The sequence below is a fragment of the Colias philodice genome, chromosome 19, assembly GCF_061535455.1.
Source record: "Colias philodice isolate Cphi_HAF_F1 chromosome 19, ilColPhil1 Martin Lab GWU primary, whole genome shotgun sequence".
Taxonomy (NCBI): Eukaryota; Metazoa; Arthropoda; class Insecta; order Lepidoptera; family Pieridae; genus Colias; species Colias philodice.
This window is the reverse complement of record NC_143104.1, coordinates 9,914,096-9,939,650: the sequence shown is the minus strand read 5'-3', so window position 1 is coordinate 9,939,650 and position 25,555 is coordinate 9,914,096. Positions and strand designations below refer to the sequence as shown.

General features: G+C 38.9%; 1 protein-coding gene across 5 annotated transcripts in view; it reads right to left on the bottom strand.

The window, feature by feature from the left end:
- The window catches only part of LOC149480146 (myotubularin-related protein 10-B), a 76,664-nt gene that overhangs the window by 44,517 nt on the left and 6,592 nt on the right, over positions 1-25,555 (bottom strand). For all 5 annotated transcript variants that reach the window (XM_089707077.1, XM_089707079.1, XM_089707076.1 and 2 more), the window contains 3 exons: positions 24,986-25,144; positions 22,908-23,363; positions 22,364-22,531 (listed from right to left, as the gene is read on the bottom strand). In XM_089707077.1, the coding sequence (XP_089563203.1) occupies positions 22,364-22,531; positions 22,908-23,363; positions 24,986-25,144 (783 nt within the window). The remainder of the gene's footprint in view (positions 1-22,363; positions 22,532-22,907; positions 23,364-24,985; positions 25,145-25,555) is intronic.

The window sequence follows — 25,555 nt, the reverse complement described above, 5'->3', positions numbered from 1 at the left end:
GCCTGCAGCTTTTTATAACTTCTCTGCATATATCCATGTATAACTCACTTGCCTGCAGCTGTTTATAACTTCTCTGCATATAACTGCGTATAAATCATTTGCCTGCAGCTGTTTATAACTTCTCTGCATATATCCGTGTATAACTCACTTGCCTGCAGCTGTTTATAACTTCTCTGCATATATTCGCGTATAACTCACTTGCCTGCAGCTGTTTATAACTTCTCTACATATAACTGCGTAGAACTCACTTGCCTGCAGCTGTTTATAACTTATCTGCATATATCCGTGTATAACTCACTTGCCTGCAGCTGTTTATAACTTCTCTGCATATATACGTGTATAACTCACTTGCCTGCAGCTGTTTATAACTTCTCTGCATATATCCATGTATAACTCACTTGCCTGCAGCTGTTTATAACTTCTCTGCATATATCCATGTATAACTCACTTGCCTGTAGCTGTTTATAATTTCTCTGCATATAACTGCGAAGAACTCACTTGCCTGTAGCTGTTTATTACTTCTCTGCATATATCCGTGTATAACTCACTTGCCTGCAGCTGTTTATAACTTCTCTGCATATAACTGCGTCTAACTCACTTGCATGCAGCTGTTTATAACTTCTCTGCATATATCCCTGTATAACTCACTTGCCTGCAGCTGTTTATAATTTCTCTGCATATATCCATATATAACTCACTTGCCTGCAGCTGTTTATAACTTCTCTGCATATAACTGCGTAGAACTCACTTGCCTGCAGCTGTTTATAACTTCTCTGCATATCACTGCGTATAAATCATTTGCCTGCAGCTGTTTATAACTTCTCTGCATATATCCGTGTATAACTCACTTGCCTGCAGCTGTTTATAATTTCTCTGCATATCACTGCGTATAAATCATTTGCCTGCAGCTGTTTATAACTTCTCTGCATATATCCATGTAATACTCACTTGCCTGTAGCTGTTTATAACTTCTCTGCATATATCCATGTATAACTCACTTGCCTGCAGCTGTTTATAACTTCTCTGCATATAACTGCGTAGAACTCACTTGCCTGCAGCTGTTTATAACTTCTCTGCATATATCCGTGTATAACTCACTTGCCTGCAGCTTTTTATAACTTCTCTGCATATATCCATGTATAACTCACTTGCCTGCAGCTGTTTATAACTTCTCTGCATATAACTGCGTAGAACTCACTTGCCTGCAGCTGTTTATAACTTCTCTGCATATATCCGTGTATAACTCACTTGCCTGCAGCTTTTTATAACTTCTCTGCATATATCCATGTATAACTCACTTGCCTGCAGCTGTTTATAACTTCTCTGCATATAACTGCGTATAAATCATTTGCCTGCAGCTGTTTATAACTTCTCTGCATATATCCGTGTATAACTCACTTGCCTGCAGCTGTTTATAACTTCTCTGCATATATCCATGTATAACTCACTTGCCTGTAGCTGTTTATAATTTCTCTGCATATAACTGCGAAGAACTCACTTGCCTGTAGCTGTTTATTACTTCTCTGCATATATCCGTGTATAACTCACTTGCCTGCAGCTGTTTATAACTTCTCTGCATATCACTGCGTATAAATCATTTGCCTGCCGCTGTTTATAATTTCTCTGCATATATCCCTGTATAACTCACTTGCCTGCAGCTGTTCATAACTTCTCTGCATATATCCATGTATAACTCACTTGCCTGCAGCTGTTTATAACTTCTCTGCATATAACTGCGTAGAACTCACTTGCCTGCAGCTGTTTATAACTTATCTGCATATATCCGTGTATAACTCACTTGCCTGCAGCTGTTCATAACTTCTCTGCATATATCCGTGTATAACTCACTTGCCTGCAGCTGTTTATAACTTCTCTGCATATATCCATGTATAACTCACTTGCCTGTAGCTGTTTATAATTTCTCTGCATATAACTGCGAAGAACTCACTTGCCTGTAGCTGTTTATTACTTCTCTGCATATATCCCTGTATAACTCACTTGCCTGCAGCTGTTTATAACTTCTCTGCATATATCCATATATAACTCACTTGCCTGCAGCTGTTTATTACTTCTCTGCATATATCCGTGTGTAACTCACTTGCCTGCAGCTGTTTATAACTTCTCTGCATATATCCGTGTATAACTCACTTGCCTGCAGCTGTTTATAACTTCTCTGCATATATCCGTGTAATACTCACTTGCCTGTAGCTGTTTATAACTTCTCTGCATATATCCATGTATAACTCACTTGCCTGCAGCTGTTTATAACTTCTCTGCATATAACTGCGTAGAACTCACTTGCCTGCAGCTGTTTATTACTTCTCTGCATATATCCGTGTATAACTCACTTGCCTGCAGCTGTTTATAACTTCTCTGCATATAACTGCGTAGAACTCACCTGCCCTCAGCTGTTTATAACTTCTCTGCATATAACTGCGTCTAACTCACTTGCATGCAGCTGTTTATAACTTCTCTGCATATATTCCTGTATAACTCACTTGCCTGCAGCTGTTTATAACTTCTCTGCATATATCCATGTATAACTCACTTGCCTGCAGCTGTTTATAACTTCTCTGCATATAACTGCGTATAACTCACTTGCCTGCAGCTGTTTATAACTTCTCTGCATATATCCGTGTATAACTCACTTGCCTGCAGCTGTTTATAACTTCTCTGCATATATCCGTGTATAACTCACTTGCCTGCAGCTTTTTATAACTTCTCTGCATATATCCATGTATAACTCACTTGCCTGCAGCTGTTTATAACTTCTCTGCATATAACTGCGTAGAACTCACTTGCCTGCAGCTGTTTATAACTTCTCTGCATATATCCGTGTATAACTCACTTGCCTGCAGCTGTTTATAACTTCTCTGCATATATCCATGTATAACTCACTTGCCTGCAGCTTTTTATAACTTCTCTGCATATATCCATGTATTACTCACTTGCCTGCAGCTGTTTATAACTTCTCTGCATATAACTGCGTAGAACTCACTTGCCTGCAGCTGTTTATAACTTATCTGCATATATCCGTGTATCACTCACTTGCCTGCAGCTGTTTATAACTTCTCTGCATATATCCGTGTATTACTCACTTGCCTGCAGCTGTTTATAACTTCTCTGCATATAACTGCGTAGAACTCACTTGCCTGCAGCTGTTTGTAACTTCTCTGCATATATCAATGTATAACTCACTTGCCTGCAGCTGTTTATAACTTCTCTGCATATATCCGTGTATAACTCACTTGCCTGCAGCTTTTTATAACTTCTCTGCATATATCCATGTATAACTCACTTGCCTGCAGCTGTTTATAACTTCTCTGCATATAAATCATTTGCCTGCAGCTGTTTATAACTTCTCTGCATATATCCGTGTATAACTCACTTGCCTGCAGCTGTTTATAACTTCTCTGCATATATTCGCGTATAACTCACTTGCCTGCAGCTGTTTATAACTTCTCTGCATATATCCGTGTAATACTCACTTGCCTGTAGCTGTTTATAACTTCTCTGCATATATCCATGTATAACTCACTTGCCTGCAGCTGTTTATAACTTCTCTGCATATAACTGCGTAGAACTCACTTGCCTGCAGCTGTTTATAACTTATCTGCATATATTCGTGTATAACTCACTTGCCTGCAGCTGTTTATAACTTCTCTGCATATATCCGTGTATAACTCACTTGCCTGCAGCTGTTTATAACTTCTCTGCATATATCCATGTATAACTCACTTGCCTGTAGCTGTTTATAATTTCTCTGCATATAACTGCGAAGAACTCACTTGCCTGTAGCTGTTTATTACTTCTCTGCATATATCCGTGTATAACTCACTTGCCTGCAGCTGTTTATAACTTCTCTGCATATCACTGCGTATAAATCATTTGCCTGCCGCTGTTTATAATTTCTCTGTATATATCCCTGTATAACTCACTTGCCTGCAGCTGTTTATAACTTCTCTGCATATATCCATGTATAACTCACTTGCCTGCAGCTGTTTATAACTTCTCTGCATATCACTGCGTATAAATCATTTGCCTGCCGCTGTTAATAATTTCTCTGCATATATCCCTGTATAACTCACTTGCCTGCAGCTGTTTATAACTTCTCTGCATATATCCATATATAACTCACTTGCCTGCAGCTGTTTATTACTTCTCTGCATATATCCGTGTGTAACTCACTTGCCTGCAGCTGTTTATAACTTCTCTGCATATATCCGTGTATAACTCACTTGCCTGCAGCTGTTTATAATTTCTCTGCATATATTTGTGTATAACTCACTTGCCTGCAGCTGTTTATAATTTCTCTGCATATCACTGCGTATAAATCATTTGCCTGCAGCTGTTTATAACTTCTCTGCATATATCCATGTAATACTCACTTGCCTGTAGCTGTTTATAACTTCTCTGCATATATCCATGTATAACTCACTTGCCTGCAGCTGTTTATAACTTCTCTGCATATAACTGCGTAGAACTCACTTGCCTGCAGCTGTTTATAACTTCTCTGCATATATCCGTGTATAACTCACTTGCCTGCAGCTTTTTATAACTTCTCTGCATATATCCATGTATAACTCACTTGCCTGCAGCTGTTTATAACTTCTCTGCATATAACTGCGTAGAACTCACTTGCCTGCAGCTGTTTATAACTTCTCTGCATATATCCGTGTATAACTCACTTGCCTGCAGCTTTTTATAACTTCTCTGCATATATCCATGTATAACTCACTTGCCTGCAGCTGTTTATAACTTCTCTGCATATAACTGCGTATAAATCATTTGCCTGCAGCTGTTTATAACTTCTCTGCATATATCCGTGTATAACTCACTTGCCTGCAGCTGTTTATAACTTCTCTGCATATATTCGCGTGTAACTCACTTGCCTGCAGCTGTTTATAACTTCTCTGCATATATCCGTGTATAACTCACTTGCCTGCAGCTGTTTATAACTTCTCTGCATATATCCGTGAATAACTCACTTGCCTGCAGCTGTTTATAACTTCTCTGCATATATCCATGTATAACTCACTTGCCTGCAGCTGTTTATAACTTCTCTGCATATATTCGCGTATAACTCACTTGCCTGCAGCTGATTATAACTTCTCTGCATATATCCGTGTATAACTCACTTGCCTGCAGCTGTTTATAACTTCTCTGCATATATCCGTGAATAACTCACTTGCCTGCAGCTGTTTATAACTTCTCTGCATATATCCATGTATAACTCACTTGCCTGTAGCTGTTTATAATTTCTCTGCATATAACTGCGAAGAACTCACTTGCCTGTAGCTGTTTATTACTTCTCTGCATATATCCGTGTATAACTCACTTGCCTGCAGCTGTTTATAACTTCTCTGCATATAACTGCGTAGAACTCACCTGCTCTCAGCTGTTTATAACTTCTCTGCATATATCCGTGTATAACTCACTTGCCTTGCAGCTGTTTATAACTTCTCTGCATATATCCGTGTATAACTCACTTGCCTGCAGCTGTTTATAACTTCTCTGCATATATCCATGTATAACTCACTTGCCTGCAGCTGTTTATAACTTCTCTGCATATAACTGCGTAGAACTCACTTACCTGCAGCTGTTTATAACTTCTCTGCATATATCCGTGTATAACTCACTTGCCTGCAGCTGTTTATAACTTCTCTGCATATATCCGTGTATAACTCACTTGCCTGCAGCTGTTTATAACTTCTCTGCATATATCCGTGTATAACTCACTTGCCTGCAGCTGTTTATAACTTCTCTGCATATATCCGTGTATAACTCACTTGCCTGCAGCTGTTTATAATTTCTCTGCATATATCCGTGTATAACTCACTTGCCTGCAGCTGTTTATAATTTCTCTGCATATATTTGTGTATAACTCACTTGCCTGCAGCTGTTTATAACTTCTCTGCATATATCCATGTAATACTCACTTGCCTGTAGCTGTTTATAACTTCTCTGCATATATCCATGTATAACTCACTTGCCTGCAGCTGTTTATAACTTCTCTGCATATAACTGCGTAGAACTCACTTGCCTGCAGCTGTTTATAACTTATCTGCATATATCCGTGTAAAACTCACTTGCCTGCAGCTGTTTATAACTTCTCTGCATATATCCGTGTATTACTCACTTGCCTGCAGCTGTTTATAACTTCTCTGCATATAACTGCGTCTAACTCACTTGCATGCAGCTGTTTATAACTTCTCTGCATATATCCCTGTATAACTCACTTGCCTGCAGCTGTTTATAATTTCTCTGCATATATCCATGTATAACTCACTTGCCTGCAGCTGTTTATAACTTCTCTGCATATAACTGCGTAGAACTCACTTGCCTGCAGCTGTTTATAATTTCTCTGCATATATCCGTGTATTACTCACTTGCCTGCAACTGTTTATAACTTCTCGTCGTATATCCGTGTATAAGTCACTTGCCTGCAGCTGTTTATAACTTCTCTGCATATAACTGCGTATAAATCATTTGCCTGCAGCTGTTAATAACTTCTCTGCATATATCCGTGTATAACTCACTTGCCTGCAGCTGTTTATAACTTCTCTGCATATATTCGCGTATAACTCACTTGCCTGCAGCTGTTTATAACTTCTCTGCATATCACTGCGTATAAATCATTTGCCTGCAGCTGTTTATAACTTCTCTGCATATATCCATGTATAACTCACTTGCCTGCAGCTGTTTATAACTTCTCTGCATATATCCGTGTATAACTCACTTGCCTGCAGCTTTTTATAACTTCTCTGCATATATCCATGTATAACTCACTTGCCTGCAGCTGTTTATAACTTCTCTGCATATAACTGCGTATAAATCATTTGCCTGCAGCTGTTTATAACTTCTCTGCATATATCCGTGTATAACTCACTTGCCTGCAGCTGTTTATAACTTCTCTGCATATATTCGCGTATAACTCACTTGCCTGCAGCTGTTTATAACTTCTCTACATATAACTGCGTAGAACTCACTTGCCTGCAGCTGTTTATAACTTATCTGCATATATCCGTGTATAACTCACTTGCCTGCAGCTGTTTATAACTTCTCTGCATATATACGTGTATAACTCACTTGCCTGCAGCTGTTTATAACTTCTCTGCATATATCCATGTATAACTCACTTGCCTGCAGCTGTTTATAACTTCTCTGCATATATCCATGTATAACTCACTTGCCTGTAGCTGTTTATAATTTCTCTGCATATAACTGCGAAGAACTCACTTGCCTGTAGCTGTTTATTACTTCTCTGCATATATCCGTGTATAACTCACTTGCCTGCAGCTGTTTATAACTTCTCTGCATATAACTGCGTCTAACTCACTTGCATGCAGCTGTTTATAACTTCTCTGCATATATCCCTGTATAACTCACTTGCCTGCAGCTGTTTATAATTTCTCTGCATATATCCATGTATAACTCACTTGCCTGCAGCTGTTTATAACTTCTCTGCATATAACTGCGTAGAACTCACTTGCCTGCAGCTGTTTATAACTTCTCTGCATATCACTGCGTATAAATCATTTGCCTGCAGCTGTTTATAACTTCTCTGCATATATCCATGTATAACTCACTTGCCTGCAGCTGTTTATAACTTCTCTGCATATATCCGTGTATAACTCACTTGCCTGCAGCTTTTTATAACTTCTCTGCATATATCCATGTATAACTCACTTGCCTGCAGCTGTTTATAACTTCTCTGCATATAACTGCGTATAAATCATTTGCCTGCAGCTGTTTATAACTTCTCTGCATATATCCGTGTATAACTCACTTGCCTGCAGCTGTTTATAACTTCTCTGCATATATTCGCGTATAACTCACTTGCCTGCAGCTGTTTATAACTTCTCTACATATAACTGCGTAGAACTCACTTGCCTGCAGCTGTTTATAACTTATCTGCATATATCCGTGTATAACTCACTTGCCTGCAGCTGTTTATAACTTCTCTGCATATATACGTGTATAACTCACTTGCCTGCAGCTGTTTATAACTTCTCTGCATATATCCATGTATAACTCACTTGCCTGTAGCTGTTTATAATTTCTCTGCATATAACTGCGAAGAACTCACTTGCCTGTAGCTGTTTATTACTTCTCTGCATATATCCGTGTATAACTCACTTGCCTGCAGCTGTTTATAACTTCTCTGCATATCACTGCGTATAAATCATTTGCCTGCCGCTGTTTATAATTTCTCTGCATATATCCCTGTATAACTCACTTGCCTGCAGCTGTTCATAACTTCTCTGCATATATCCATGTATAACTCACTTGCCTGCAGCTGTTTATAACTTCTCTGCATATAACTGCGTAGAACTCACTTGCCTGCAGCTGTTTATAACTTATCTGCATATATCCGTGTATAACTCACTTGCCTGCAGCTGTTCATAACTTCTCTGCATATATCCGTGTATAACTCACTTGCCTGCAGCTGTTTATAACTTCTCTGCATATATCCATGTATAACTCACTTGCCTGTAGCTGTTTATAATTTCTCTGCATATAACTGCGAAGAACTCACTTGCCTGTAGCTGTTTATTACTTCTCTGCATATATCCCTGTATAACTCACTTGCCTGCAGCTGTTTATAACTTCTCTGCATATATCCATATATAACTCACTTGCCTGCAGCTGTTTATTACTTCTCTGCATATATCCGTGTGTAACTCACTTGCCTGCAGCTGTTTATAACTTCTCTGCATATATCCGTGTATAACTCACTTGCCTGCAGCTGTTTATAACTTCTCTGCATATATCCGTGTAATACTCACTTGCCTGTAGCTGTTTATAACTTCTCTGCATATATCCATGTATAACTCACTTGCCTGCAGCTGTTTATAACTTCTCTGCATATAACTGCGTAGAACTCACTTGCCTGCAGCTGTTTATTACTTCTCTGCATATATCCGTGTATAACTCACTTGCCTGCAGCTGTTTATAACTTCTCTGCATATAACTGCGTAGAACTCACCTGCCCTCAGCTGTTTATAACTTCTCTGCATATAACTGCGTCTAACTCACTTGCATGCAGCTGTTTATAACTTCTCTGCATATATTCCTGTATAACTCACTTGCCTGCAGCTGTTTATAACTTCTCTGCATATATCCATGTATAACTCACTTGCCTGCAGCTGTTTATAACTTCTCTGCATATAACTGCGTATAACTCACTTGCCTGCAGCTGTTTATAACTTCTCTGCATATATCCGTGTATAACTCACTTGCCTGCAGCTGTTTATAACTTCTCTGCATATATCCGTGTATAACTCACTTGCCTGCAGCTTTTTATAACTTCTCTGCATATATCCATGTATAACTCACTTGCCTGCAGCTGTTTATAACTTCTCTGCATATAACTGCGTAGAACTCACTTGCCTGCAGCTGTTTATAACTTCTCTGCATATATCCGTGTATAACTCACTTGCCTGCAGCTGTTTATAACTTCTCTGCATATATCCATGTATAACTCACTTGCCTGCAGCTTTTTATAACTTCTCTGCATATATCCATGTATTACTCACTTGCCTGCAGCTGTTTATAACTTCTCTGCATATAACTGCGTAGAACTCACTTGCCTGCAGCTGTTTATAACTTATCTGCATATATCCGTGTATCACTCACTTGCCTGCAGCTGTTTATAACTTCTCTGCATATATCCGTGTATTACTCACTTGCCTGCAGCTGTTTATAACTTCTCTGCATATAACTGCGTAGAACTCACTTGCCTGCAGCTGTTTGTAACTTCTCTGCATATATCAATGTATAACTCACTTGCCTGCAGCTGTTTATAACTTCTCTGCATATATCCGTGTATAACTCACTTGCCTGCAGCTTTTTATAACTTCTCTGCATATATCCATGTATAACTCACTTGCCTGCAGCTGTTTATAACTTCTCTGCATATAAATCATTTGCCTGCAGCTGTTTATAACTTCTCTGCATATATCCGTGTATAACTCACTTGCCTGCAGCTGTTTATAACTTCTCTGCATATATTCGCGTATAACTCACTTGCCTGCAGCTGTTTATAACTTCTCTGCATATATCCGTGTAATACTCACTTGCCTGTAGCTGTTTATAACTTCTCTGCATATATCCATGTATAACTCACTTGCCTGCAGCTGTTTATAACTTCTCTGCATATAACTGCGTAGAACTCACTTGCCTGCAGCTGTTTATAACTTATCTGCATATATCCGTGTATAACTCACTTGCCTGCAGCTGTTTATAACTTCTCTGCATATATCCGTGTATAACTCACTTGCCTGCAGCTGTTTATAACTTCTCTGCATATATCCATGTATAACTCACTTGCCTGTAGCTGTTTATAATTTCTCTGCATATAACTGCGAAGAACTCACTTGCCTGTAGCTGTTTATTACTTCTCTGCATATATCCGTGTATAACTCACTTGCCTGCAGCTGTTTATAACTTCTCTGCATATCACTGCGTATAAATCATTTGCCTGCCGCTGTTTATAATTTCTCTGCATATATCCCTGTATAACTCACTTGCCTGCAGCTGTTTATAACTTCTCTGCATATATCCATGTATAACTCACTTGCCTGCAGCTGTTTATAACTTCTCTGCATATCACTGCGTATAAATCATTTGCCTGCCGCTGTTAATAATTTCTCTGCATATATCCCTGTATAACTCACTTGCCTGCAGCTGTTTATAACTTCTCTGCATATATCCATATATAACTCACTTGCCTGCAGCTGTTTATTACTTCTCTGCATATATCCGTGTGTAACTCACTTGCCTGCAGCTGTTTATAACTTCTCTGCATATATCCGTGTATAACTCACTTGCCTGCAGCTGTTTATAATTTCTCTGCATATATTTGTGTATAACTCACTTGCCTGCAGCTGTTTATAATTTCTCTGCATATCACTGCGTATAAATCATTTGCCTGCAGCTGTTTATAACTTCTCTGCATATATCCATGTAATACTCACTTGCCTGTAGCTGTTTATAACTTCTCTGCATATATCCATGTATAACTCACTTGCCTGCAGCTGTTTATAACTTCTCTGCATATAACTGCGTAGAACTCACTTGCCTGCAGCTGTTTATAACTTCTCTGCATATATCCGTGTATAACTCACTTGCCTGCAGCTTTTTATAACTTCTCTGCATATATCCATGTATAACTCACTTGCCTGCAGCTGTTTATAACTTCTCTGCATATAACTGCGTAGAACTCACTTGCCTGCAGCTGTTTATAACTTCTCTGCATATATCCGTGTATAACTCACTTGCCTGCAGCTTTTTATAACTTCTCTGCATATATCCATGTATAACTCACTTGCCTGCAGCTGTTTATAACTTCTCTGCATATAACTGCGTATAAATCATTTGCCTGCAGCTGTTTATAACTTCTCTGCATATATCCGTGTATAACTCACTTGCCTGCAGCTGTTTATAACTTCTCTGCATATATTCGCGTGTAACTCACTTGCCTGCAGCTGTTTATAACTTCTCTGCATATATCCGTGTATAACTCACTTGCCTGCAGCTGTTTATAACTTCTCTGCATATATCCGTGAATAACTCACTTGCCTGCAGCTGTTTATAACTTCTCTGCATATATCCATGTATAACTCACTTGCCTGCAGCTGTTTATAACTTCTCTGCATATATTCGCGTATAACTCACTTGCCTGCAGCTGATTATAACTTCTCTGCATATATCCGTGTATAACTCACTTGCCTGCAGCTGTTTATAACTTCTCTGCATATATCCGTGAATAACTCACTTGCCTGCAGCTGTTTATAACTTCTCTGCATATATCCATGTATAACTCACTTGCCTGTAGCTGTTTATAATTTCTCTGCATATAACTGCGAAGAACTCACTTGCCTGTAGCTGTTTATTACTTCTCTGCATATATCCGTGTATAACTCACTTGCCTGCAGCTGTTTATAACTTCTCTGCATATAACTGCGTAGAACTCACCTGCTCTCAGCTGTTTATAACTTCTCTGCATATATCCGTGTATAACTCACTTGCCTTGCAGCTGTTTATAACTTCTCTGCATATATCCGTGTATAACTCACTTGCCTGCAGCTGTTTATAACTTCTCTGCATATATCCATGTATAACTCACTTGCCTGCAGCTGTTTATAACTTCTCTGCATATAACTGCGTAGAACTCACTTACCTGCAGCTGTTTATAACTTCTCTGCATATATCCGTGTATAACTCACTTGCCTGCAGCTGTTTATAACTTCTCTGCATATATCCGTGTATAACTCACTTGCCTGCAGCTGTTTATAACTTCTCTGCATATATCCGTGTATAACTCACTTGCCTGCAGCTGTTTATAACTTCTCTGCATATATCCGTGTATAACTCACTTGCCTGCAGCTGTTTATAATTTCTCTGCATATATCCGTGTATAACTCACTTGCCTGCAGCTGTTTATAATTTCTCTGCATATATTTGTGTATAACTCACTTGCCTGCAGCTGTTTATAACTTCTCTGCATATATCCATGTAATACTCACTTGCCTGTAGCTGTTTATAACTTCTCTGCATATATCCATGTATAACTCACTTGCCTGCAGCTGTTTATAACTTCTCTGCATATAACTGCGTAGAACTCACTTGCCTGCAGCTGTTTATAACTTATCTGCATATATCCGTGTAAAACTCACTTGCCTGCAGCTGTTTATAACTTCTCTGCATATATCCGTGTATTACTCACTTGCCTGCAGCTGTTTATAACTTCTCTGCATATAACTGCGTCTAACTCACTTGCATGCAGCTGTTTATAACTTCTCTGCATATATCCCTGTATAACTCACTTGCCTGCAGCTGTTTATAATTTCTCTGCATATATCCATGTATAACTCACTTGCCTGCAGCTGTTTATAACTTCTCTGCATATAACTGCGTAGAACTCACTTGCCTGCAGCTGTTTATAATTTCTCTGCATATATCCGTGTATTACTCACTTGCCTGCAACTGTTTATAACTTCTCGTCGTATATCCGTGTATAAGTCACTTGCCTGCAGCTGTTTATAACTTCTCTGCATATAACTGCGTATAAATCATTTGCCTGCAGCTGTTAATAACTTCTCTGCATATATCCGTGTATAACTCACTTGCCTGCAGCTGTTTATAACTTCTCTGCATATATTCGCGTATAACTCACTTGCCTGCAGCTGTTTATAACTTCTCTGCATATCACTGCGTATAAATCATTTGCCTGCAGCTGTTTATAACTTCTCTGCATATATCCATGTATAACTCACTTGCCTGCAGCTGTTTATAACTTCTCTGCATATATCCGTGTATAACTCACTTGCCTGCAGCTTTTTATAACTTCTCTGCATATATCCATGTATAACTCACTTGCCTGCAGCTGTTTATAACTTCTCTGCATATAACTGCGTATAAATCATTTGCCTGCAGCTGTTTATAACTTCTCTGCATATATCCGTGTATAACTCACTTGCCTGCAGCTGTTTATAACTTCTCTGCATATATTCGCGTATAACTCACTTGCCTGCAGCTGTTTATAACTTCTCTACATATAACTGCGTAGAACTCACTTGCCTGCAGCTGTTTATAACTTATCTGCATATATCCGTGTATAACTCACTTGCCTGCAGCTGTTTATAACTTCTCTGCATATATACGTGTATAACTCACTTGCCTGCAGCTGTTTATAACTTCTCTGCATATATCCATGTATAACTCACTTGCCTGCAGCTGTTTATAACTTCTCTGCATATATCCATGTATAACTCACTTGCCTGTAGCTGTTTATAATTTCTCTGCATATAACTGCGAAGAACTCACTTGCCTGTAGCTGTTTATTACTTCTCTGCATATATCCGTGTATAACTCACTTGCCTGCAGCTGTTTATAACTTCTCTGCATATCACTGCGTATAAATCATTTGCCTGCCGCTGTTTATAATTTCTCTGCATATATCCCTGTATAACTCACTTGCCTGCAGCTGTTCATAACTTCTCTGCATATATCCATGTATAACTCACTTGCCTGCAGCTGTTTATAACTTCTCTGCATATAACTGCGTAGAACTCACTTGCCTGCAGCTGTTTATAACTTATCTGCATATATCCGTGTATAACTCACTTGCCTGCAGCTGTTCATAACTTCTCTGCATATATCCGTGTATAACTCACTTGCCTGCAGCTGTTTATAACTTCTCTGCATATATCCATGTATAACTCACTTGCCTGTAGCTGTTTATAATTTCTCTGCATATAACTGCGAAGAACTCACTTGCCTGTAGCTGTTTATTACTTCTCTGCATATATCCGTGTATTACTCACTTGCCTGCAGCTGTTTATAACTTCTCTGCATATCACTGCGTATAAATCATTTGCCTGCAGCTGTTTATAACTTCTCTGCATATATCCATGTATAACTCACTTGCCTGCAGCTGTTTATTACTTCTCTGCATATATCCGTGTGTAACTCACTTGCCTGCAGCTGTTTATAACTTCTCTGCATATATCCATGTATAAGTCACTTGCCTGCAGCTGTTTATAACTTATCTGCATATATCCGTGTATAACTCACTTGCCTGCAGCTGTTTATAACTTCTCTGCATATATCCGTGTTTAACTCACTTGCCTGCAGCTGTTTATAACTTCTCTGCATATATCCATGTATAACTCACTTGCCTGTAGCTGTTTATAATTTCTCTGCATATATCCGTGTATAACTCACTTGCCTAAAGCTTTTTATAACTTCTCTGCATATATCCATGTATAATTCACTTGCTTGCAGCTGTTTACAACTTCTCTGCATATAACTGCGTATAAATCATTTGCCTGCAGCTGTTAATAACTTCTCTGCATATATCCATATATAACTCACTTGCCTGCAGCTGTTTATTACTTCTCTGCATATATCCGTGTGTAACTCACTTGCCTGCAGCTGTTTATAACTTCTCTGCATATATCCCTGTATAACTCACTTGCCTGCAGCTGTTTATAACTTCTCTGCATATATCCATATATAACTCACTTGCCTGCAGCTGTTTATTACTTCTCTGCATATATCCGTGTGTAACTCACTTGCCTGCAGCTGTTTATAACTTCTCTGCATATATCCGTGTATAACTCACTTGCCTGCAGCTGTTTATAACTTCTCTGCATATATCCCTGTATAACTCACTTGCCTGAAGCTGTTTATAACTTCTCTGTATATAACTGTGTATAACTCACTTGCCTGCAGCTGTTTATAACTTCTCTGCATATATCCGTGTAGAACTCACTTCCCTGTAGCTGTTTATAACTTCTCTGCATATATCCGTGTATAACTCACTTGCCTGCAGATGTTTATAACTTCTCTGCATATAACTGCGTAGAACTCACCTGCCCTCAGCTGTTTATAACTTCTCTGCATATAACTGCGTCTAACTCACTTGCATGCAGCTGTTTATAACTTCTCTGCATATATTCCTGTATAACTCACTTGCCTGCAGCTGTTTATAACTTCTCTGCATATATCCATGTATAACTCACTTGCCTGCAGCTGTTTATAACTTCTCTGCATATAACTGCGTATAACTCACTTGCCTGCAGCTGTTTATAACTTCTCTGCATATATCCGTGTATAACTCACTTGCCTGCAGCTGTTTATAACTTCTCTGCATATATCCGTGTATAACTCACTTGCCTGCAGCTTTTTATAACTTCTCTGCATATATCCATGTATAACTCACTTGCCTGCAGCTGTTTATAACTTCTCTGCATATAACTGCGTAGAACTCACTTGCCTGCAGCTGTTTATAACTTCTCTGCATATATCCGTGTATAACTCACTTGCCTGCAGCTGTTTATAACTTCTCTGCATATATCCATGTATAACTCACTTGCCTGCAGCTTTTTATAACTTCTCTGCATATATCCATGTATTACTCACTTGCCTGCAGCTGTTTATAACTTCTCTGCATATAACTGCGTAGAACTCACTTGCCTGCAGCTGTTTATAACTTATCTGCATATATCCGTGTATAACTCACTTGCCTGCAGCTGTTTATAACTTCTCTGCATATATCCGTGTATTACTCACTTGCCTGCAGCTGTTTATAACTTCTCTGCATATAACTGCGTAGAACTCACTTGCCTGCAGCTGTTTGTAACTTCTCTGCATATATCAATGTATAACTCACTTGCCTGCAGCTGTTTATAACTTCTCTGCATATATCCGTGTATAACTCACTTGCCTGCAGCTTTTTATAACTTCTCTGCATATATCCATGTATAACTCACTTGCCTGCAGCTGTTTATAACTTCTCTGCATATAACTGCGTATAAATCATTTGCCTGCAGCTGTTTATAACTTCTCTGCATATATCCGTGTATAACTCACTTGCCTGCAGCTGTTTATAACTTCTCTGCATATATTCGCGTATAACTCACTTGCCTGCAGCTGTTTATAACTTCTCTGCATATATCCGTGTAATACTCACTTGCCTGTAGCTGTTTATAACTTCTCTGCATATATCCATGTATAACTCACTTGCCTGCAGCTGTTTATAACTTCTCTGCATATAACTGCGTAGAACTCACTTGCCTGCAGCTGTTTATAACTTATCTGCATATATCCGTGTATAACTCACTTGCCTGCAGCTGTTTATAACTTCTCTGCATATATCCGTGTATAACTCACTTGCCTGCAGCTGTTTATAACTTCTCTGCATATATCCATGTATAACTCACTTGCCTGTAGCTGTTTATAATTTCTCTGCATATAACTGCGAAGAACTCACTTGCCTGTAGCTGTTTATTACTTCTCTGCATATATCCGTGTATAACTCACTTGCCTGCAGCTGTTTATAACTTCTCTGCATATCACTGCGTATAAATCATTTGCCTGCCGCTGTTTATAATTTCTCTGCATATATCCCTGTATAACTCACTTGCCTGCAGCTGTTTATAACTTCTCTGCATATATCCGTGTATAACTCACTTGCCTGTAGCTGTTTATTACTTCTCTACATATAACTGCGTATAACTCACTTGCCTGTAGCTGTTTATACCTTCTCTGCATATATCCGTGTATAACTCACTTGCCTGCAGCTGTTTATAACTTCTCTGCATATAACTGCGTAGAACTCACTTGCCTGCAGCTGTTTATAACTTATCTGCATATATCCGTGTATAACTCACTTGCCTGCAGCTGTTCATAACTTCTCTGCATATATCCGTGTATAACTCACTTGCCTGCAGCTGTTTATAACTTCTCTGCATATATCCATGTATAACTCACTTGCCTGTAGCTGTTTATAATTTCTCTGCATATAACTGCGAAGAACTCACTTGCCTGTAGCTGTTTATTACTTCTCTGCATATATCCCTGTATAACTCACTTGCCTGCAGCTGTTTATAACTTCTCTGCATACATCCATATATAACTCACTTGCCTGCAGCTGTTTATTACTTCTCTGCATATATCCGTGTGTAACTCACTTGCCTGCAGCTGTTTATAACTTCTCTGCATATATCCGTGTATAACTCACTTGCCTGCAGCTGTTTATAACTTCTCTGCATATATCCCTGTATAACTCACTTGCCTGAAGCTGTTTATAACTTCTCTGTATATAACTGTGTATAACTCACTTGCCTGCAGCTGTTTATAACTTCTCTGCATATATCCGTGTAGAACTCACTTCCCTGTAGCTGTTTATAACTTCTCTGCATATATCCGTGTATAACTCACTTGCCTGCAGATGTTTATAACTTCTCTGCATATAACTGCGTAGAACTCACCTGCCCTCAGCTGTTTATAACTTCTCTGCATATAACTGCGTCTAACTCACTTGCATGCAGCTGTTTATAACTTCTCTGCATATATTCCTGTATAACTCACTTGCCTGCAGCTGTTTATAACTTCTCTGCATATATCCATGTATAACTCACTTGCCTGCAGCTGTTTATAACTTCTCTGCATATAACTGCGTATAACTCACTTGCCTGCAGCTGTTTATAACTTCTCTGCATATATCCGTGTATAACTCACTTGCCTGCAGCTGTTTATAACTTCTCTGCATATATCCGTGTATAACTCACTTGCCTGCAGCTTTTTATAACTTCTCTGCATATATCCATGTATAACTCACTTGCCTGCAGCTGTTTATAACTTCTCTGCATATAACTGCGTAGAACTCACTTGCCTGCAGCTGTTTATAACTTCTCTGCATATATCCGTGTATAACTCACTTGCCTGCAGCTGTTTATAACTTCTCTGCATATATCCATGTATAACTCACTTGCCTGCAGCTTTTTATAACTTCTCTGCATATATCCATGTATTACTCACTTGCCTGCAGCTGTTTATAACTTCTCTGCATATAACTGCGTAGAACTCACTTGCCTGCAGCTGTTTATAACTTATCTGCATATATCCGTGTATAACTCACTTGCCTGCAGCTGTTTATAACTTCTCTGCATATATCCGTGTATTACTCACTTGCCTGCAGCTGTTTATAACTTCTCTGCATATAACTGCGTAGAACTCACTTGCCTGCAGCTGTTTGTAACTTCTCTGCATATATCAATGTATAACTCACTTGCCTGCAGCTGTTTATAACTTCTCTGCATATATCCGTGTATAACTCACTTGCCTGCAGCTTTTTATAACTTCTCTGCATATATCCATGTATAACTCACTTGCCTGCAGCTGTTTATAACTTCTCTGCATATAAATCATTTGCCTGCAGCTGTTTATAACTTCTCTGCATATATCCGTGTATAACTCACTTGCCTGCAGCTGTTTATAACTTCTCTGCATATATTCGCGTATAACTCACTTGCCTGCAGCTGTTTATAACTTCTCTGCATATATCCGTGTAATACTCACTTGCCTGTAGCTGTTTATAACTTCTCTGCATATATCCATGTATAACTCACTTGCCTGCAGCTGTTTATAACTTCTCTGCATATAACTGCGTAGAACTCACTTGCCTGCAGCTGTTTATAACTTATCTGCATATATCCGTGTATAACTCACTTGCCTGCAGCTGTTTATAACTTCTCTGCATATATCCGTGTATAACTCACTTGCCTGCAGCTGTTTATAACTTCTCTGCATATATCCATGTATAACTCACTTGCCTGTAGCTGTTTATAATTTCTCTGCATATAACTGCGAAGAACTCACTTGCCTGTAGCTGTTTATTACTTCTCTGCATATATCCGTGTATAACTCACTTGCCTGCAGCTGTTTATAACTTCTCTGCATATCACTGCGTATAAATCATTTGCCTGCCGCTGTTTATAATTTCTCTGCATATATCCCTGTATAACTCACTTGCCTGCAGCTGTTTATAACTTCTCTGCATATATCCATGTATAACTCACTTGCCTGCAGCTGTTTATAACTTCTCTGCATATCACTGCGTATAAATCATTTGCCTGCCGCTGTTTATAATTTCTCTGCATATATCCCTGTATAACTCACTTGCCTGCAGCTGTTTATAACTTCTCTGCATATATCCATATATAACTCACTTGCCTGCAGCTGTTTATTACTTCTCTGCATATATCCGTGTGTAACTCACTTGCCTGCAGCTGTTTATAACTTCTCTGCATATATCCGTGTATAACTCACTTGCCTGCAGCTGTTTATAACTTCTCTGCATATATCCCTGTATAACTCACTTGCCTGAAGCTGTTTATAACTTCTCTGTATATAACTGTGTATAACTCACTTGCCTGCAGCTGTTTATAACTTCTCTGCATATATCCGTGTAGAACTCACTTCCCTGTAGCTGTTTATAACTTCTCTGCATATATCCGTGTATAACTCACTTGCCTGCAGATGTTTATAACTTCTCTGCATATAACTGCGTAGAACTCACCTGCCCTCAGCTGTTTATAACTTCTCTGCATATAACTGCGTATAACTCACTTGCCTGCAGCTGTTTATAACTTCTCTGCATATATCCGTGTATAACTCACTTGCCTGCAGCTGTTTATAAATTCTCTGCATATATCCATGTATAACTCACTTGCCTGCAGCTGTTTATAACTTCTCTGCATATAACTGCGTATAACTCACTTGCCTGCAGCTGTTTATAACTTCTCTGCATATATCCGTGTATAACTCACTTGCCTGCAGCTGTTTATAACTTCTCTGCATATATCCGTGTATAACTCACTTGCCTGCAGCTTTTTATAACTTCTCTGCATATATCCATGTATAACTCACTTGCCTGCAGCTGTTTATAACTTCTCTGCATATAACTGCGTATAAATCATTTGCCTGCAGCTGTTTATAACTTCTCTGCATATATCCGTGTATAACTCACTTGCCTGCAGCTGTTTATAACTTCTCTGCATATATTCGCGTATAACTCACTTGCCTGCAGCTGTTTATAACTTCTCTGCATATAACTGCGTAGAACTCACTTGCCTGCAGCTGTTTATAACTTCTCTGCATATATCCGTGTATAACTCACTTGTCTGCAGCTGTTTATAACTTCTCTGCATATATTCGCGTATAACTCACTTGCCTGCAGCTGTTTATAACTTCTCTGCATATATCCATGTATAACTCACTTGCCTGCAGCTGTTTATAACTTCTCTGCATATATCCGTGTATAACTCACTTGCCTGCAGCTGTTTATAACTTTTCTGCATATATTTGTGTATAACTCACTTGCCTGCAGCTGTTTATAACTTCTCTGCATATCACTGCGTATAAATCATTTGCCTGCAGCTGTTTATAACTTCTCTGCATATATCCATGTATAACTCACTTGCCTGCAGCTGTTTATAACTTCTCTGCATATAACTGCGTAGAACTCACTTGCCTGCAGCTTTTTATAACTTCTCTGCATATAACTGCGTATAAATCATTTGCCTGCAGCTGTTTATAACTTCTGTGCATATATCCGTGTATAACTCACTTGCCTGCAGCTGTTTATAACTTCTCTGCATATATTCGCGTATAACTCACTTGCCTGCAGCTGTTTATAACTTCTCTGCATATATCCGTGTATAACTCACTTGCCTGCAGCTGTTTATAACTTCTCTGCATATATCCGTGTATAACTAGACCAAGTTTATAGTGAGGGTCCAGCGCCTGGAGCCGCGCAACAATTTGTATTTTAATTCATTTGTTGTGCGTGTACCGAGCGAGCAGCTGTCGACCTTCATGAGCGAGGAGTTCTGGCCCCGTGGTGTTGTGTTCCGGCGGTTTCGCGGGCGGCTTCGCAACACCCAGCCGAAGCCCGTTCAGCGCAATGGGACACCGCCAGTGCCGTGAATTGTGTATAGTGTAGTGTTTAATATATTCTTAGTTTTGTATTAATTTAGTTTAGTTTTAAATTATTATATGTATGTTAGTCTGTAAGGTATTTATTCTATGGGTCTGTACAATTTATTGTCTGTTACCTGAAATAAATAAATAAATAAATTAAAAAAGTAAAAAATAACTCACTTGCCTGCAGCTGTTTATAACTTTTCTGCATATATTTGTGTATAACTCACTTGCCTGCAGCTGTTTATAACTTCCCTTCATATCACTGCGTATAAATCATTTGCCTGCAGCTGTTTATAACTTCTCTTCATATATCCATGTAATACTCACTTGCCTGTAGCTGTTTATAACTTCTCTGCATATATCCATGTATAACTCACTTGCCTGCAGCTGTTTATAACTTCTCTGCATATAACTGCGTAGAACTCACTTGCCTGCAGCTGTTTATAACTTCTCTGCATATATCCGTGTATAACTCACTTGCCTGCAGCTGTTTATAACTTCTCTGCATATATCCGTGTATAACTCACTTGCCTGCAGCTTTTTATAACTTCTCTGCATATATCCATGTATAACTCACTTGCCTGCAGCTGTTTATAACTTCTCTGCATATATTTGTGTATAACTCACTTGCCTGCAGCTGTTTATAACTTCTCTGCATATCACTGCGTATAAATCATTTGCCTGCAGCTGTTTATAACTTCTCTGCATATATCCGTGTAATACTCACTTGCCTGTAGCTGTTTATAACTTCTCTGCATATATCCATGTATAACTTACTTGCCTGCAGCTGTTTATAACTTCTCTGCATATAACTGCGTAGAACTCACTTGCCTGCAGCTGTTTATAACTTCTCTGCATATATCAGTGTATAACTCACTTGCCTGCAGCTGTTAATAACTTCTCTGCATATATCCGTGTATAACTCACTTGCCTGCAGCTGTTTATAATTACTATGCATATAACCAGGTATTACTCACTTGCCTGCTTCTGTATAAATACTTTTCATGTCTCCGTGTATAATTCATCCGCCTGCAGCTGTTTATTACTACTTAAAATAGAACTCACTTGTCTCAAAATATTAATTTACCCAAAAGTCCGATAAAGTGGTGGGCGTGCACAAATCCGCCAGCTTTTTGTATGACGCGTTGAGTGCGCTGAGCGGCGGCAACGTAACGGCGCTGCTGTTGTTCGTGAAACTGTTGCCGCAGAGATAGATCACGTACGGCGGGGTGAGCTTCGGGTGGGAACGGCGCACCTGGTGGTAGTATAAATAAATTAAGAATATACCGATATTTTTTTTGTTATAATTTTTTTTTTGGAATAGTGTTATAACAAAAAAAATAATTATCTGTTATAATTCGAATTATTGTATGGAAAATTCTGATCCCTATTAACTGGACTTCAAAATTGAAAACAATAGAAAAACAATTACTTTATGTATGTACCAATAAACCGATGCGATGGCATTTAGGTTGTTTCACAAGTATTAACTGAATACAATTTGTTCAACACAATGTTTTAAGGACTAACCACAATTTGGAAATCATAGAGATGACCAAGTGAAATATTTCCATAATTTTTCAAGTTTCAAGAATTTATACTATCAATTTATGTATTTGCTTGTAAAATACCTGTTCTAACAGTACACTTTCAGCGGTCGCCGACAATTCCGTAGGCAGCAACTCACCGCTTCTCAACAACGCCGCCCCTTCCGGTCTCCCCCACACCCATATAGGAACTCGACCAGACCGAAAGTGTCTGGCGCTTTCCATTAGATTATAGTCTAGCACAGAACTGGGCACTATAAGCGTCTCCCCCGCGGTCAGCATGAAGGCGTCTGACGTTCCATTTATACAAGTGATTCTCCAGTGTGGACATTCGCATCTTTCTAACTCCCGTTTCCAATCGGCTGGCCGTTGGAACATGTTCATGTCTGAGGGGAGGGTGGGGTAGTATGGCTCTCTGTACTCGAAGGCAAAGAGGAGGTCGTGACGTTTTGGAAACGCGTGGTGGAGAAGCGCCATTACTACCTTGCGGCCCGCGCCCAATGGCGAGTTTGCGAAGTTGAATGACAGCACTTTCATGTTCTGGAATGTTTAAAGTACTTCATGAATTATATTTTGCAAAGGAAACATATACTATTTCTTATCATCTACTATTGTTCTGTATTGTTATAAATAGTTTTCAACTACGACTGTGATGGTCAATAGATCGTATGACCAGGCCTACATCACTCGCTCAAGGACCTTTATATACCGACCGTTCGCCCGACTGAGCGCTTACTCGTCAAAATATCGAAACAACATAATTATTGTGCAGTCGTTGGGTGTGAAAGTCAAAAAACAAATGAAAAGTGTTTTCCATACGATTATTTATTAAATTTACGATTTAGAGAAGGATAAAAAAAATACCTACCTGATCACTTGATCAAACTAAAAGAATTATGGTTATTTCGCGTCATTTGTTTTACTAGTATGGTAATAAATAAATAAAACCATCATAGTAACAACCCTAGCGCCATTCGTGCGATGACGTGCTTGCCACGTGACACACACGGCGGGCAACACAATCTCGACTCTTTGTGCGTGTACTTATGGTACATTTCTTCTCGCTGTGAACCGTAGTTATTATTATTAAGATTTTGTACGCTATTGTCGCAAAGGTATTTTCACTTTTGTATAGAATTGATGTATCTGCTAGTATCTAATCTGTGGTATGACACAGAAAGAAATAGCTATATACGAAATTTATCCGAATTTGTCTGTGACTATACTACTCCCTCCATTTTAAAATCTTCCATTAAAAAAATAACATGAAAATTATACAATATAATAACATAAATTATTCGTCTGGGTGTTAATTATCTATATAATTATGTATTTAAAATTATATATGTTTATCAGCCATTTGGTTTCTATTACACAAGCGACAGCTTGGTATGGCATCAGATCGTGCCAGAAAATTGTCCTGAAATATTTATTTATTTATTACTAGCTTTCCATCCGCGGCTTCGCCCGCGCAGTCAAAGAAAAACCCGCATAGTTCCCGTTCCCGTGAGATTTCCGGGATAAAACCTATCCTATGTCCCGAGGTAAAGGACATAGGCTACTTGCCTATGTCCTTTCTCGGGTATCAAAATATCTCTATACCAAATTTCATGCAAATTGGTTCAGTAGTTAAGGCGTGATTGAGTAACAGACAGACAGACAGAGTTACTTTCGCATTTATAATATTAGTATGGATTATATATGTATGTTTATCAGCCATCTGGTTTCTATAACACAAGCGAAAGCTTAATATGGCATCAGATCGCGCCAGAAAATTGCCCTGAAATATTAATTTATTTATTATAAATTACTAGCAAACCCGGCGAACTCCGTTTCGCCACCAGAGACACCTTTTCTTTGCTATAAACCTCACGGAGCCCGAGACCTTTCCAACGAATGCAAAACCGTGGAAATCGGTTCGTGCGTTCTGGAGTTATAGCGTCAGGAAGGAAAACCCAACTTTTTTTTATATAGTAGATAATAACATAAATTTTATTGGGTGTTAATTATCTATATAAGTATTTATTTAAAATTATATATCAATATATGTATGTTTATCAGCCATCCGGTTTCCATTACACAAGCGAAAGCTAAGTAAGTTGTCCTGAAATATTATTTAATTATTTATTAATTAAAACATTTCTGTTCACAAAAGCACTCACCTTACACACAATCTGCAGGCCCTTCAGCTTGGCCGGTATATCGGCTCGCGGCAGCAGTCTCCGCCGCCGTGCCGCCCCGCCGTCCGTCAGCCACAGCGCGCCCACGCACGTCAGCGGCACGTCGTGCACGCCCACCGTGTGGTTCCTTTGCCCGTACTCCTGCATATTTCGCACTAGTGTTATATTATACTAGTTTACCGCCCGCGGCTTCACCCGCTTTATTTATTTTTTTATTGAAACAGAATCATTCTTTGTACTTACAGTAATAATACCAAAGCATACATAGAATTTAGTAACAATATGTTAACAAAAATACAAACAAAATGGAGTTACATACTATATGCATCCAAGTACCTGATACAGAGGTCTAGGACAGTATTTGTACTACTAGCAAAAATGTCAATTGTGGCATCGAAGACCAGCACACGATTTAACAGATGAAGGGCCGAGTGTGTCGGAGCGGTGCCGGCCACCTGCGTCCGCACACAGGCCTCCGCGAACTAAAACTTTGTCTAAAACCTAATAAATTATATACTAAAACCTTCCTCTTGAATCACTCCATCTATTAAA